General features: G+C 37.7%; 1 protein-coding gene across 1 annotated transcript; it reads right to left on the minus strand.

Moving 5' to 3' along the window:
- Positions 1–392: 392 nt before the first annotated feature.
- vapal (VAMP (vesicle-associated membrane protein)-associated protein A, like) lies at positions 393–15,900 on the minus strand. Its single transcript, XM_034153105.1, has 6 exons — positions 15,708–15,900; positions 7,874–8,026; positions 6,005–6,108; positions 4,470–4,550; positions 2,389–2,568; positions 393–1,391 (listed from the first exon to the last, which is right to left on the minus strand). The coding sequence occupies exons 1-6, from the start codon at positions 15,874–15,876 to the stop codon at positions 1,230–1,232; spliced, it is 849 nt and encodes a 282-aa protein (XP_034008996.1). The 5' UTR covers positions 15,877–15,900; the 3' UTR covers positions 393–1,229.
- Positions 15,901–17,710: the final 1,810 nt, after the last annotated feature.

Below are 17,710 nucleotides of genomic sequence, written 5' to 3' on the forward strand. Positions count from 1 at the left end.
TGACCTTGATTAGTCCAGTTGGTTAACAAAGTTAGACTGAGATTTCTTCATTTGAAGCTCCTATAAGAGCAGATGTCCCAGGCTGATAACCCTTTTCTAGTTATGAGACCATTGGCAACTGATAACTGAAAGCCAAATAATATTAGCTGAAATGTCATGACAAAACATACTTCATCAAACCATACTTTGTCCTTGTACTAAGAAAAATGTATCCAATAAAAAATGTTGGCAGCAACACTGACGGAAAAACCTGGCACACAAACGCTCATTTTATGGCATCCAATATTAATGAACACTTATTTTAGCCGTTAATCTGCATTGTGCCCTTCCCCACTGTGGCACAAATAAACATTTCTATTTGTGATCATTGAAGCGGCGACACAGGAAAAGACGGCTGTTGAAACCACATTTTTATTTCTTCAATGCTTAATACCATGGGACAGGATTTTAAGAATGGAAACCTTATTTCAGTCAATATTTGCCTCAGAAGGAATATATGATTTGTATAACAATAATAATATTAATAATAATAATAATAATAATATATAAAGTCTGCATTGGTGTTGTGAGGAAAATCAAAAAGGACAGAAATGTACAAGAAGGAGGAGGCAACTATATCATCCCCAGCTGGACCAGAACATTCCAAGACGAGAAGTAGAAATTACAAACCGAACAAATTTACTTCAGAGGCGATCCAGCGACAGGTAGCAAGGTCTTTTTGATGGAAGTTCTTTCCTTTTTTTGTTTAAAAGGATTTTAAAACAACATTTACAAGACACCTAACATTCCATTCAATTCCTATTAAAAACAACAGAGAGAGAAAAAGAGAGATAGAGAGAAATAAGAGAGAGAGAGAGAGAAATAAATCTAATCGTTTTGACTGCCTCTTGCCCATGGTTCACTCTAGGTGCTTCTTCCATGTTGATAGAATACGACTTTCATTGTCCCGCCACATTACCTGTATAATCCAGCCATCAAAATACAGAAAACTAAAAAAAGGGAGCAATCACTTTTTTTGTCGCCTTTCTTTTCTCAACTGTGTGTGCACTAATCGTGTGAGATTGTAAAAAGGCGACGCCTTCGAATGATGCTGTACAGATGTGTTCGCTGTAGGCCACACTACCAATGATATGGCAAAGTCAACACAAAGACTTCTCGGTTTATCCAGGCCTGTTTTATTTCCGGAGCCGGGGCGGAGGGGGGGATACGGCTGGCATGCATCTCCCAGTCTACAAGATGAACTTCCCTAGGAAGAAACCGATGAAGATGGCTGCTATGACGACGAGGAGGGAGGGCAGGGAGGCGGTGCTGGCTTCTCGGCCGAGGAGGCTAGTTGAGTTTGATGTCATGTGGTCTGAGCGAGGTGGCTTTCTCATTCTAACACCTTCGTCCTGTAACAGAGGAGCAGAACACGGTCAGACATCACGTTTCAAGGCTTTATGTGTGCATAGCTACAGTGTAGTTATGACAATGAAAAATCTTAGGTCACAGGCTCCTCCAACAGTGCAACACAATAACACAGATAGTGTAGAAGTAAATAAAATAGAATAGAATAGAAACAGAATATGATAGAAACTGTGCAGAATAGTCTATATACAGTAATTGGAATATTGATATATATAAGTTGCAAACAGATGAATGTTATGAATGTTCTTTCAAAAGTTCAGGTGTTTAACATTCTTATGGCCTGTGGGATGAAACTGTCTCCGAGTCATGTTCAATACCAGAGGTGTAAGTCACAGGTTTTATGACGACACAATATTAAATCTTGGTGAAGAATACGAGATGTGCTATATCACAGTCTGTCACAATGTGATTTTTAGCCGACTAAATTCAGGGGTCTGTTATTTATAGTAGATGTTATATGTCCATTTAAAAAAAAAAAATCAATGAAATGTATATCAACTCACAAAAGAAACTTAAATATGATTTGACAATTTGGTTACTTGACCAAACACTGATTAAAACTGATGATTTGAGCAGATTTGTTCCACATAGAAAACAAAGATTGTTAGTTTAAATTAACACTACCAGATCAGAGCAGAGTGGTTATGGAAATGACATGTTTTCACTTTGTTGATACATCGATCCAGAAAAACAGTCGTGTATATAATTTTTGATGTTGGTGGGTAACTTGACACTGAAGGGTTTCTTGTAAAAGAGGCTCAGATGTAAATTAGGAAATTAGCAGAATTCAAATTTAGCTCATTTGATTTCAGCTTTCTGGTATCGTACATGTTGGCTTACCGTCTCCCTCACTGGGACACTTTCTTAGAGCAGAGCCTTCTGTGATGTTATTAGTGACAACCTGTGTTTGTCTTACTTTGGAAAGTCAAAATGTCTGCGACAAAGTTTCATCTTGAATATAATATTATCTACACATCGAACCTTTAATTGCCGGTTCTCGTCGGCCATCTTGTTCATCTCATTCTGCAGCCTCTTGCACTTCTCCATCACTTTCTTCATCTCCGGGTCGTCCAGGGAGGCAGTGAGAGGCACCGAGGATGCTGAGGAGTCGGACTTCGCAGAGTTCATCACCGGGGCTGCTTTGGTCGCCTCCACGTCATTCTGCCCAACGAGTAGAGAGAGAGAGAGAGAGAGAGAGAGAGAACCACTGAAGTGAAATCCAGCATGCCCGAAGCTAAGTAGGGAGGTTAGCCTCGAGACGGGAGGCTGAGCCAGAGAAAGGCAGCATGTCTGAGGCCCAGAAGCTCACAGATCAAAGAGACCAGCGAGGAAATGCGTCGCTCCAGAGGTCGGGTTTGATGTGGCTTTGTTTCATGGGATGGACAACATGACGGCATGGGGAGCTTTGTAGTGAAAATACAACAACTGTATTGTAGATGAGGGTTGACAATCACTACACAGACAGGATATGATGTTATTATGCCTTGTACCGCAAGCCAAGGAAAGCATTTATGTGGAGAAACATCAAGGCCCAGCTCATTTTTCTACCACATGATATCAATAAAGAGCAACAACAAACACATGGATGCCCAATCTTAAATGACTGTCCTCTTCTGTCACACAGAGAGTGGGTGTGGGCCTGAGACTGGGGTTAACAAGTGAGAACATATGTTTTATTAATGTAGGCACCTCTAAAGTATATTCAAGCATCCCAAAAATCAACTAAGCTTATTGTCCTAACACATCACTTCACACCTCCTTCACTAACTGTGTAAAATCAACAACACTTCAAATCTGGCAAGTTCTTGGATGTTGTTTTAACCTAAAAACTAATTCCCTGAACACGGACAATAACTTGTGGTCGCTTTATATTTCCCTCAGGCTTCATCTGGTATAATTAGTGATTAACAGAGCGTGGGATTATTCCTTTTGCCTCACAGATCCATCTTTAAAACTCGGTCAACCAGTACTCTCTGTTCTTCAGAATCTCTGATACTACAAGAAAAACAATTTATTTTTGTTTGATAGCCAACTCATTCTTCAATACTAAAGGAATGTTGCTCCGAAAAGTCAACATTATCCCTTACTCTACATCCTACAAAGCCACATACTTAACAGTTTGCACATCATCTAGGAGCTCCACGTGCCACAGCAGAGAGCAGATACCGTGTTGCCTCAGCAGTCCATATATCCTCACTGTAGAGCCTCTTAACATAAGCTAAATCTGGCTTGCCCTGGTTGCATTTTCACCTCAACTGGGAGGACCTGCTGAGCTGTTCGGCGGCACTGCTTATATAAATCCTGAAAACACTGAGTTCATTATTACAGGCTCCTAGAATTCACAGAGTAGCCTGTTAACTAAGAAAACATTTATGCAATCCACCTTTAACGACATGTGATAAAATGTATATAGCTTTTTTGCAAACACTCAGATAAAGGTTAAGTTGGTGCGTGTCATGTTTGACTTAGGGATTGGCAAATCATAAGAAACACATGGAATTTAAATGCAAAAAAATGTTTTTAAATTACATTTAAGGCGCAAGGGTTCACCATGTCTCGCTATACAAGTCTAAACAATCGATTTTATTGTGAACACACGACTTATTTGACTCTGAACTAGGGCTTGATGCAAAAATAGAAAGCTTTCTATGCAGCTGCACTTGGTATTCACACTGGAGCGCTTGATTTAGGCAGCAAGTGACATTATCTGCTAAAAGGCTAAATGCAGTGCAGAAGGCACATTTGTTCAACTCTGACAGAGGGACCTGATGTCAAGAGTAAGCTAGAAACACTTACATTAGAGGGAAAGAAAACCAGAAGCTACGGTTTTGTATTTTCTTTAAACAATTAAACATAGGCCGGGTTTCTCATCAGAACGGCACCCTATACTTCATTGATATTATAGCTGTGGATTTTCCCACAAACGTTTTTCCCTTTATGGAATTCTTTGGTTTTCTGCAAATGTTCAAAGTTGAGTATTCAAAATGTGTCCTTCAGCGACTAAATCACACTTCAGATTATGTGAAAGTAAGCCGTTGTTAATGTGCGGCAGCACCTCTTACCACTTTATCGTTTTCAGAAGGCAGCTCGAAGACACATCGCAGCTTGGAATCCATGAGATCATCTGGTTTTGCCTCTTTCCACTGGTGGAGATGAAAAATGGGCATGTTATTACACACACACACACACACACACACACACACACACACACACACACACACACACACACACACACACCACACACACACACACACACACACACACACACACACACACACACACACACACACACACACACACACACACACACACACACACACACACACACACACACACACACACACACACACACACACACACACACACACACACACACACACACACACCACACACACACACACACACACACACACACACACACACACACACACACACACACACACACACACCACACACACACACACACACACACACCACACACACACACACACACACACACACACACACACACACACACACACACACACACACACACACACACACACACACACACACACACACACACACACACACACACACACACACACACACACACACACACACACACACACACACACGAATGTTTCAGTGCCTGACTAAGCCTGTGCTGTCCTCTGGTGGACAACCCAGAATGCATCACTGCTTGTTTGTTATTTTGCCATAGCAGCCTTATCTAAGAGCACAGAGCTTTGCATGGCCAATTATCCTGTCATAAATGAGGACAACATTCAGATTTCTTATTTATATATAAACAGATTTTGGCATAATTAGTAGTGGTGTCGAAAAGACTGACAACCTGTTTTTGGGAAGTCCTGTAGAATATTTAAAGTGAAATGTTGAGTGGAAGTTAGGGTTTCACATTGTATTTACTGACCAAAGTATGATAGATGTCCTTTTGGCAGGTTTCAGTGCTACGGTTACAATGGGAGAGATCGAGACTTAAATAAAAAATAGTATATTTTACAGATTATTTTATTTAATAACAACCAAATTGTAACTGTATGAAATAAATTAAATGGTTCCATAAACAATTGAAATTGGGTTTTCAGTGTAAACAATGGAGTTATGTTACCATTGGTCCGTTTTATTATTATTTGAAGACTTATTTTGAGTTTACTGTAAACTGCAGAATATAACACATACTGTATTTTGGATACTTTTTTATTTTTTTGAATCCAGGAAGACATTTATTGACCTACTCTCATTTGGTAATAATCTATCAAATCAAAGTTGCTCAAGCTTTTGTTTGAATAATTGTTTTTAATGCGACTGGTTTGGTTCCTTATTTTTGTGGAGCCGAGATGTACACCTTAGGAACCCACAGAGATATTTCTAAATGAAAGTGGTTTCTTACAAAAAGAGCATTATATTAAATTCAAGAGAGCAACACAGGAGTTGAAACAAAATGTTGAATCATCTCAAAGCTTAAGAAGGTGTGATACTTTTCAAACAATAAGAAGGTTAGTGACACAACTGTTGCAAGATAAGTAGATGTTGTGCTATATTGATTTTAAACAACAACTTCGGGAAAAGTTTTAAAGTAAATAACAACACTTACCAATGAATCCATGTCAGAAACAGTTGATGGGGCAAAAATGGTCTGCACCATGAATTTGTGTTTACTTTTCTCATTGGGGTCATAGTCAAAGGGCTGTAGCATAACTGTAAAAGAAACAATGATCATAGTTAAAACATTTAGGTAAAGGCATCCCTGCGCAGAAGAAGTTGTAACTTAAATATTTAGCATAATTCATCCTTCAGCAGGACAGGAAATAACAATTGTCTATGGTAATCTCAAACGGTACATTCCTCCCACATCGAAGATCGAAGGCTATCTAATAAATAATCCTGGTAAATAAAAGTTAAAATCACCATCATGTGTTTTTCTTTAACTGGATCATACTATTATCTCCTGATAAACGTTAACATTTTATTTTCTAAAATGTAATAAAAAGGTGAATAAAATGTACATTTTCAACATAAAAGCTACAGCTGCTGCTTGAGTTAATGTCATTTACAAAGTACATTGGTAATGTGTTTACTAAGCAGCTGCCTTAATCACTTCACACATGACCAGTGGGGGCAGTGTATTATGTCATAATATTTGGAACATGCCGAGCAGAGAAGTGTTGCACAGAATACCGATACTAATCAGGTTTTGGGATACCGGGACAATACCCCATTTTATTAGTTTTGGTACTTAAAGGTGGGGTAGGTAACTAATTTTGGAGAAACCAGCTCGAGTGCGCTAGAATTTGAAAATACACAGCCGGAAAAAATCTGCCACTTCCTTACAGAGCCCTTCCTCCAACACACACGAACGCGCACATGACCAATGAGGGCACGAGATAAGTTTGTGCACAGATGGAAGGCTGACAGGCAGGTAGGCCATCCAGTTATTTTAGCCGGGCCGGCTCAGATGATTGGTCGTACTTTTTACAGTACTACGGCTTCCACAGATGACATTTTTTTATGGATTTTTTGTCAAAGCACTTAAGATATTCATTGCTATCGGGATGTTAAGAGCATTCCATGGAATATAACAAAAAGTGTATCTCGAGCCGGTTTCTCAAACTTACCTACCCCACCTTTAAAGAATGAAAGTGTTTTATTTAGAAAAATCTGACTCCCAGACAAAATATGGCACTTTTTTCCTAAACATTTTTTGTTTAGAATTAACTTTAGGCAGGTAATGTATCACAGTCATATTTTTGATATTGTGAAAACCATAGGACAGAAGACAAGTGGATCAGGATGCAGGAGCAGTGTAAGAGGTTTCCCTTGGACATTTCAATGTTATCATTAAAGCGCATTACAGCTATTTAAGCAGTCTGCAGTTACTGAAGGAAACTTTACATTTCACCAATTTGGCCAAGGAAATTGTCCTTAATACAAGTCGATAAACCAATAAACAGAGTTTCAGTAGCTCCATTGAGGCCAATTTGACCCTAAAGAGCTGAATGAAAACCTACATTTGCCCATAGGTCCAGAGGTTTTAAATCATGTTTCCTTAAAGACTGTTTCACTTCAACTTTGCTCACCTTACCGTCTTCATTGCATTATGGCATCATTAAAAGGTAGACAACTATTCTCCAATCATACATGTCTAATTTGTTTTGATGAATAAGTCAGCTTATGTTTCAGTACCCTTGGTTTCATATATTAATACGATATCTTATGTAAAATACTTATTGTGCATTTTTATAAAAGAAAACGGAAAGTTGTCGAATTTGGTAATTGAAGTGTCCAATGATGGACTCTGTGGATTTGATTGGGTAAAAACTGCTTCCACTGAGCGTCTGACTTTCTTGAACTGTGACCCATTTTGCAACATGTTCCTGACAGTTTCCCTCAAAGGTTTCCCCACCATCTCCCTAAACTTACAGAAAAAAGGCAGGTAATAAATACAAAAATCTGAAAAACTTACCAGAGATAATGACAGTTGCTCCAGGATCAATGACACCACTGTTTGGCCGTACACAGTATCTGCGCGGCGCAGTCGTCTTCACTTTGAAACAGACTTTTCTGTCAGAGGGGTTCTTCAGTTTGAGGTTGGTGGTGACTACATCTGTAAAAGGACCTGGTGGGAAAAGAAAGACAAACACAAGTGCATTATTATTTCTGTATTTGGAGTACTCTTTCTTGAGTAGGCCTTTGATTGACTTATCGTACGATAAATAAAAATGAACTCGATAACTTTTCTGACCTCGATAAATTGCCGTTTACATGCGTGTTTGTTTACATAAGGATGTGACCAACATTTTAGCCAGGCGCGCTGTGGCTGCCGGCCACTCCGCGTGCAGCAGTGAAATGAATAATATAGAGACAAGCAGGAGACAACGTGTGACTTACTCGAGGGGAATTTGAAGTTAAATGCAATTGATTGCAAAACCTAACTCCATCTCCGGTGTGGGAATATTTTGGATTTAATATTATGTATGGTATGTCGCATTTGTTTTAAAAAAAGGTAGCAACACGACCAACCTTAAACTGCACCTGAAACACAACCACCCCATTCCATTTTCCCAGCTGGGAGCAAACACGGCAGCTGGAGATGGAGAGCCCCCACCTTCCCGACAGTTTACAATCAAAGATGCATTTGCCCGACAATGCAAACATGTTGGTGTTCCTTGCTCGAAAACTTTGAAATACAGGTTTGGATATGGCCTTTTGAGGCATCTGGGTCTTTGTATGGACAGTGGACTGTACACTTGACTGTTGTTTTAAGGAGGTCTTTTTTGCTTGTGAGACAACGCTCATATTTATTTATATTTATTAGAGAGAGAGAGAGAGAGAGAGAGAGAGAGCGAGCGCGCTCTGTTTTTTATTGTTTTGGTTGTGTGTGATTTAATAAATGTTTTATAATTGTATTTATTTATTATATATAATTTATATATTTGAATATTATTTCAAATTTCATTTGCAATGTTCAATAAAAAAGTTCTGTTTGTAAGGATGTACTTGAATTATTATTACATATTATCATTATGTCAGTGATCTAAAATGGTCTGACAACGGTGTCAGAACAATATTATCGTTTATCGCAATAATTTCCAGGAAAATGTATCGTCCAACAAAATTAATTATCGTGACAGGCCTACTCCTGAGGGAACACATCAAAACTGTAAGATGGAGCAGCTATTCTCATATGTGACAAAGCCCGCCCTCGAAGTTTTTGAAGCAGCACTTTGTATTGTTAGTTGGCAACAATCATTTGGAAAACCCCTGCAAAATCCAACATGTTGTAACCCTATTAAATTGCAATGGATCCACATTTTTTTTGTCAATTTTGAATGCAAAAAAACTAAGGGGAAATACGTTGCATGTTAACATTGGAACTGCATGTTCAAATTCAATCAACACCACCTTCCTGAGTAAATTCAATATGTATAAGTTAAACCTTATCCATTATCACACATAAAGGCCTGCAATGTTTTTGCCAAGGATATAAAAATAACTTAACTGAAAAATACAGTCAGGCCGCAACTCAATAAGGCCTAAATGATTAAGTAAGAGGACTAATTGAATACTCACTTTCTTGGCTAAAAGCTGGATGGCAGGATAGTTCTACTGTTAATACACTTAAAAACAGGCTATGCATAAAGAAACACCAGGAAAAACTAAAAATGGATAAAATACCAGTGTTACTTCTTTGAACATCAAAGACTTGCAATATACTTTAGTTTATAAAGATCATGATAATACTCATGTATTACTTGGTTGGAGTATTACTGAAGACTTTCCAGCTACTTACAACTCATTTGAAAGACATTTTTGAGAGCACCTTGTTTAAGGAAATGCATTGTTACAATTGTAAAAAACGTAATATTATTATCAAATCACTGAACTTTCGTGCCTGATGGACGGGTATTACTACCTGCAAAGCTTAGCATGAGACGATCAGGAAGATCAGGAGACTCAAACAAATATTATGATCATGTCCTGCACAGGTTGTACATCAGGAGATCATTGATTAGCTCTACATCTTGTGACAGAGCTCGCTTCAAATTAAGACCTTAACCACGGTCAGCACCATCCAGCTTTGTTGAGCCATATCGTGAAACTTTGGATGCCAAGATGAATAAAATTCGATCAGTAGCGGAATTAGCGTTGAAGTCTGGAAAGAAAAATATCCCATGATGCATGGTTACATAATATCATGGGGTCTTCAGGTGACGTTCAACGGTTTTGCCTTCTACATCATTTGAAATTCACCCGTCAAGTTTTTATGTTGATGTCACAATTTCTAATATAAACTTTGGTTTCATAGAACTTCACTCACAGTGGAACAATTTCAAAAAGGAAAGCACTGCAGTTGTCAGGTCATCAAAAACCAAAACTGATTTTGGACCAAGAAGTGGTTTGGTTCAGATAAAACAAATGCAGGTTTTTTTTATTGAGAAAAGTGTTTTGCATGACACAGACAGGCAATCACTGGTTGTTGGGCTAACGAAGGTCAGTTAACACATCGCTCAAAGAAGTGATGCATAAAGTTCTCTCAGTAACCAGAATCTGAGCTCCCCCACGTGAAAAATAAAACTGCAGCTAGCCGGCGACAGAACATGAACCTGTTAGTCTTGAAATAAGTGAGAATGAATACATGATTATTTGTGCGCATGAATAATTGTATCTTTTGCCTTTGTGTGTGTACATGAACAATTTACTCAGCTTTCATTTCTCCTGATATTAGCATCCCTACAGTATGTACTGAATCAAGGATTGATATTTAATGAAATCATAAACCTAAGAATAACAATCAAAATAAATTCATACATAGTTTCTTCAGAATCAATCAATTCAAAATATGATGGTGAGTTCAGAATCTTCTGCTTTGTTTTAAAATCATAAAAACATTTCAAAAGATGTCATAGCTTGGTTATAGCTGAGTTCACACAGCCTATGTTCAACCTTCCCTTAGCTCCAGTGTTTATAAAGATAAGAAGTGAAGCATGACCCGATAGGAGAGGCTCCAGCCAGTTAAAGCTAACACGCAGAGTTTTGGTGATGACTGAAGGCGTTGTTTGAACACGGGTGCGTCACAAAGGCATTCCTACAAACCTGAAAAACATTCTCTGCAACATCTGATATTTCTATGAACAATCCCTGCTTCCAACATCTTAGTTTTTCCTGTATGTCTTTTTTATCGAACGAATGGCAGAAAACATGAGGAGCTTCCTGCTGTGACCTAACCAGGTTATTTAAAACAAACGTACTGCTTATATACACTTGCTGACGTGTGATTGCCATACACAAGATGCAATGTTTTACCTGTTACCTGTCAATTGACCCTTATTGTTGACAAAGTGCCATTGTGTAAGTCTAAGCCCAGAGTTTTTTTGAATGAGTAAGGAGGGAAGTAAAAAGAAAACGTGACTGACAGAGCAAAAGTACATGGCAGGTATGATAATTACAGCTTGTCATCCATTCCTCCAAACTATGCAGGAAAGAATTTAAGGTTGCCTGAAGTAATGTGTAGAAAGTATGTGGCGAGTATTACTAAAACAGATAAAAGACTGTAAAGCAGTTGTGCACATCAGATATACACCCACATAACCTGCATCCATTGCTTAAATATGAGAAGCCAACTTTGCTCAAGCAGCGTTAGCACTGGCTCTCTCATCTCGTTGCCTGTAAGCTGAGTTAGGGTCCCCCAGGCCTGTCCTTATCTAAAAATACCAGCTAAGGAAAGGAGGGCTGCCCCCTCTAGCTCGCTGGAGGACTCCCAGCAGAGGCTCTAAAGCAGAGCAGCTCTCGGATATACAAGCAGACCAATTTAGATCGGCCTCAGTGACAGTAAAGGAGAGGTGGTCATCTTTCTTCTACTCATATTGCTTCTCAAAGACTAAATAGGCACCATTTAGTTTTCCTCTGTAACCCTACAGACTACCTTTATAAATTAAGCTGATGCAGCACTGGTGTAGCTCCAAGTCAGTTTTGCAACATTTTGCATTTTTATTTACAATTCATAATAATATAATTTCCATTCTAATTTCTTAGATTACAATAGTTTTTTCTCAGTAAAATGATTTAGAATATGAGCTAATAAATTATGATCAATGAATGATTATCAGCATAATGATAATTTAGCCACTCAACCTTGCATCTATTCCAGTGAGTAAACGGAGGGTAAAAGTTTAATCTGCCCGAAGTACAGAAAATGTAAACCTTGTGACAAATCAGAAAAAGTCTAATTGGGAGAAACATCTTCTTTCTTTTTTTTATCCGATAAAAAGGAGGGATTCCATGACATGATCAGATCATGACAGACCACGTCTCTGCCATCAGACTAAATGTCAAAATAACCTAGGGTTTGGCTGAAGGACAAACATTCATTTTTGTATAAGGGTTTAAGTTTTGACAAAGTTATGTATCCGTAACAACATTTCACTGAAGATGTCTGATAAAGCACTATTAAGCTGTTGCACTCTAGATTGAACAGATGCTCTAGTCACCACTAGTCTAACATTTCAACTAGCCAGTTTTAAAGTCAATTTATCATGAGTTTTGTTTAAGCTGTGTCCCTTTCCAATTTCATTGACTGGCATGCTCCATTCATCACCCCAAACCCTATACCCGATGATGCCGTCAGGCTTACTAGTAGCAGACATTTTTATTTGTTCTAATTGGAAAATAAAGTTGTTCAATTTAAAGAAAAGTAGAGAAAATGTTTGCATGTTTGTGGGTCAACAAAGGCTTTCTTGTTTCTTCTCGGTCTGTGTTCTTAAGAGGTGTAAAGTTCAAATAGGACGCCTCATCTCTAAAACATCTCAGTGACTTCCCCCCACCCGAAGCTATTTTGCAGTGTATCTGGTATTTGAACTGGTGACCTTTCGTACAGTCCTGTCATGTCAAGGCTACAATCAGTATCCACTCATACCTAGTCCTAACTAACAATCAGCATTTAGTGTCAGCAAGAAAATGGGCTGAAAGATTTGTGGTTCAATGACAGTGCTGCATTCATAAACAATATAACAGTGCCTTATTGAAAAAAATAAGTCTGCAGCAGAGACAAAAAACTGGGACAAATGCAATTAAAAGTTAAATAATTCTGGATTGAAATGAATAATGTTCACGATAAATCCTTCAACTGCTAGGAATGTTTTACAACACCGTGGTTTTGACAGACTAGCTTCCCTGAAACTGTACTTACATCAGCACAATACGGTTTTACTGTTAGCTGTTATCACAATTACTTGTAATGGTCACCTTATAACAAGAGCAACAGTTGAAACTCAAGCTACATATGGGAGTTTCTGAAGCCATGAGAAATGTCCTCAAAACAGTGGTGTAATGTATTGAAGTACATTGACTCAAGTACTCTTTTGGGGTACTTGAGTCTATACTCGAGTATTTTTATTTTATGGTACCGTCCTTATGCTTATAAGTATGTTTTGATGACAATACTTTTGTACTTTTACTTAAGTAAGATTTTAAATTCAGGACTTTTATTTCTGTTTTTTTTGTAGTATGTCTACTTTTACTCATATCTGAATACTTCTAACACCTCAGCTGCAAAATGCTAAACAAAGTTTGTCGTAAACAGAGATGGGAGAAGTACTCAGATCTTGTACTTAAGTAAAAGTAGAAGTACCACAGTATAGGAATACTCTGTTACAAGTAAAAATATAATACAAAATGTTACTCAAGTAAAGGGTACCCAACTATTAGAATCAAAATATACTTAAAGTACCAAAAGTATGAGTACTCATTATGGAAATTGGTCCATTTCAGAGTTACATACAGCTGGTAGAGGTGCAGCTAGTTTTTTATTTTGTATTAGCTTGTGAATGTTACTCCAGGTGTAAATAAAGTCTTATTAAAGGGTTGTTAATATTTCACATTATTTTCTACAAATCTGCAAACTAACTAAAGGTATTAAATAAATGTAGAGTAAAAGTACATTATTTGCCTCTGAATTGTAGTGGGGTAGAAGTACGAAGCAGCTAACAATTGAAATACTTAAGTAAAGTACAAGAATCTCAAAATTGTATTTAAGTACAGTACTTGAGTAAATGTACTTAGTTACTTTACACCACTGGTTAGTAGAGCAGCTAGCTAAATATCTAGCTAGAGCATTAGCTAGACATCAACTTTTGCATTAGCAAGCAAGCCAAGCTATATGACCAACAGTTCACTGACACATCATTGAACGTTATCATGGACAGGCAAACAATCAGGGGTAATCAAATATGTGGACTGCTTTGATTTACTGTGATTGTAAGGTTGTCTGTTAACACAATTTAACCAGAATACTTGACCAACTGTACATGGAGAACCAAAAAAGAAATTACCGAGGGACAGTTTTAACCCACAGGCCATGAGACTTAAAACTCCTGAGCTCTATAACACAACCTTATACCATCATCTGTTTGCATCTCACATTTGTATTTATTATTACAATAAGCAGTATTTTATTTCACTGTACAGTATTTAATTTTACTTTCTATTTTTTAGGTCATCTTATTCAATTTTACATGTATACATTTAACTTCTCCTGCATTTACTTTCACATTAGTCCAGATACATTCTCTTGCACTTTTCAATTTATATTCTGTTATTCCTTCCTGTATTGTTGGAGGAGCCTGGGACTTAATCTATGTAATGCCATTACTACACTGTACCTACTGTTCATATGACAATCAGTGGTGGAAAGTAACCAAGTACATTTACTCAAGTAGTATACTTTAGTACACATTCATGGTACTTTTTGCTCCTATTCTACAAGATTTTGGAAGCCAATGTTGTACTTTTTACTACCCTATATTTATTTTACAGATGTATTCACCATTTCCTTTAAAAGTTCAGATTTTCACACACAACACTTAAAAAAACATTAAACCATTCAACATTATATCCAAGTAACTAAAACCATGAGTGGGTTAACAAAAAATTAAGTGGCAGCAGTTATGCTAAGAAGTTTTCTCTTAAAAAACGTTTCACAGTTCTAGCTTCTTAAATGTGAAGATTTGCTGCTTTAGCTTTAACACATTTAAAATATGTATATTGTTTATTCGGCAAGGAGTACTTTAACTCCAAATACTTTTAAGTACATTTTTCTTATTATACTTTTACTTAAGTACCATTCTCGTTGCAGTACTTTTACTTGAAAGGTAGTATTTTCAGTGTGGTATTAGTACTCTAACTCAAGTAAAGAATGTGAATACTTGTGCCACCACTGATGACAATAAAGCCTTTGAATCTTGAATGAGCTAACTAAATGTTGCTGTCGTTATTAACGTCAGTTAGCAAAGTTTGTCATTAAAACGGTCAGTTCCTTCACACGTTAAACATGACAAATGTTGGGTTGGACACTACAATTATCTCTAAAAAAGTGAATTTAACTCAACATTACGTCCGAGCTAAGCATTTCAGGGTAGGCTGAGCCCCAAGGAAACAACAGTTGCTAACACCTTGTAGCCACAGCATAACGTTAGTAGCTCGTTTATACTAAGGATACTTCGTTATGTGTTCACTTTAGCTAACAACACCAGGCAGTTATCACACATTCTTCCACCTCTCGTTGCTAGGTGTTGTCAGGCAGCAGGTCACAAATGGCAGCCGGTCAAGAGGCTCGCCACGCCGGCGTTCCACGTCACTACAGCTCGAGGAGGAAACAGCGGCCTGTCTCTTTCCCTGGCTAACTTAAAATGGCGGTTAATGCTAGCTAGCTTACTAGCAGCGAAATTTGCTTAGAGGGAGCGTGAAATCGTTCAACTCAGGTAATTCTCCGCCACCACGCCAATAAATGTTGATTTACCTACCTTTAAATTTGAGGTCGATGGGAGGGTCAAGGATAAGGATCTGGTCCAACTTTGACATTTTGGCTGCACTGGATTTCGGTAACGGGGAGTTATATCTGACAAGTGGAAATCCTAGATCCCCTGCTGCCACTACTGAGTCAAATGCTGACTGGGCTCTGCGGACGAGCATGTGGGTACAACTCTACTTGAACGTGCGTGTGCACAACCCTGTTGCGCGTCCACGTGTCTCAGCAACTGATGTGATTATGGTTAAATACAGTCGTACTGCGGTTTACACTGAAACACAAGAAAAAATACTTTAAATACATTAGGAGAATCCTTATTTGATCCCCTGGCATTTAAATGGATGTTACGTGGTCTGTGTTATATACTTGTTTTCTTTTTTCAATTTCAGTAGCAAGTAAACATTTCTTTATTATTTGCACAACAATTGGCAATAGAAGTCTTTGATCTCAGCTCACTCTAATTCTTATTAAATATGAAAATAACGACATAATTTTTTTTAACGACTTTAGTTGAAGCATGATAAACTGAAACACTTACAAGAAAAAATACCTTAAATTAATTAGGAGAATCCTTATTTGATCCCCTGGCATTTAAATGACTGTTACATGGTCTGTGTTTGTGGTTTAGGTTTAAACATGATGATGAATAGTGCAAGTTAAAAATAATGCTTAAATATAAATATAATTCTATTAAATAATTCATAATTATATAATTTTTTTATTTGGGTTAAACCCTGTAAACATGTTATCTTGTTTTGAAAAGTGTTAAAAAAAGATCCTTTAAATGTTATTATTAAAGATGTGAAAAACAGTATGCATGATGTTCAGTAAACGACCAGTCAAAATCGAAGGATCCAACGTGTTTTTAAACGGAGCAGAAATAGAACTAGTCTCCCACTTCAAGTATCTTGGAGTCATACTGGACTCGAACTTGACTTTTAAGAAACATATCAAGAAAGTATCCAATACTATTAAATTCAACTTGCAACATTTTAAACAAATCAGACCTTTCTTAACTGTCAATGCTGCTAAGTCATACCTCCACTGTATGATTCTATCCCATATTGAATACTGTTTTACAAACTGGTCGTTTGCTTGTGCCACAAACCTGAAGCCAATATAACAGCTGTACAAGAGAGTTATCAAGGTGTTTGTCAGATAGCCAAATTCATACCACCACTGTACCATCCTTGAAAAACACAATTTCTTGAGCTTTGACCATTTTAAATCTTTTAAAAGTATGTGCTTTATTTATAAATGTTTACATGGACTGGCCCCCCCTCCCTCCCTTATGGGAATTCATCCACAAAAGAGACACTGGACGCTGCACTAGGTCAGAAACCAGAGGAGACTGTGAAGTCCACCGTAGACGGACCACTTTTGGACAAAATGTCCTTTCCATTAAAGGCAGCTCTTTGTGGAATAGCCTCCCAACTGAGATACGGGATTGTCCCACTCTCAATAGTTTTAAAGGTCAACTCAAAGAATGGTTGAGAAACAAACAGACGTGCAATCACCGCTAAATGCACTTTAACACAGGGGTATCTCCTCTTGCACTTTATGCATCTCTTGTATCCTCTCTCGCACTTTACATGTCGTTGCTGCTATATTGTATTACCATGTCATAAATTCTTGTGTATGCTGCTCTTGCACTTTTGCACTTTTTGCATATCATGTATTTTGTTTTTGTTAGGTTTGTAAAATGTAAACTTCTTAAATGTTTTATGTGAGGGACTGCGGATGGAAATGAGCTCAAAGCTAAATCTGGCACTTTTATACTTGACACATTTGAATGTTTTAAGTGTTCATTACTGTGCATTGTCCCTGCCAAATAAACGATTAAATAAATGTATTACCCATTTATGTAGCCTACTGGGCAGTGTTGGCTTTCTATTGGAAACAATATAAACTGACACTGTTGTAATCTATCTTTATCATAACCTTGAGATTTATGTACAGCAGATTACTTCTGATTTTACACATTTGTTCACACACATT

The sequence above is a fragment of the Trematomus bernacchii genome, unplaced genomic scaffold (assembly GCF_902827165.1).
Source record: "Trematomus bernacchii unplaced genomic scaffold, fTreBer1.1, whole genome shotgun sequence".
Classification (NCBI taxonomy): Eukaryota; Metazoa; Chordata; class Actinopteri; order Perciformes; family Nototheniidae; genus Trematomus; species Trematomus bernacchii.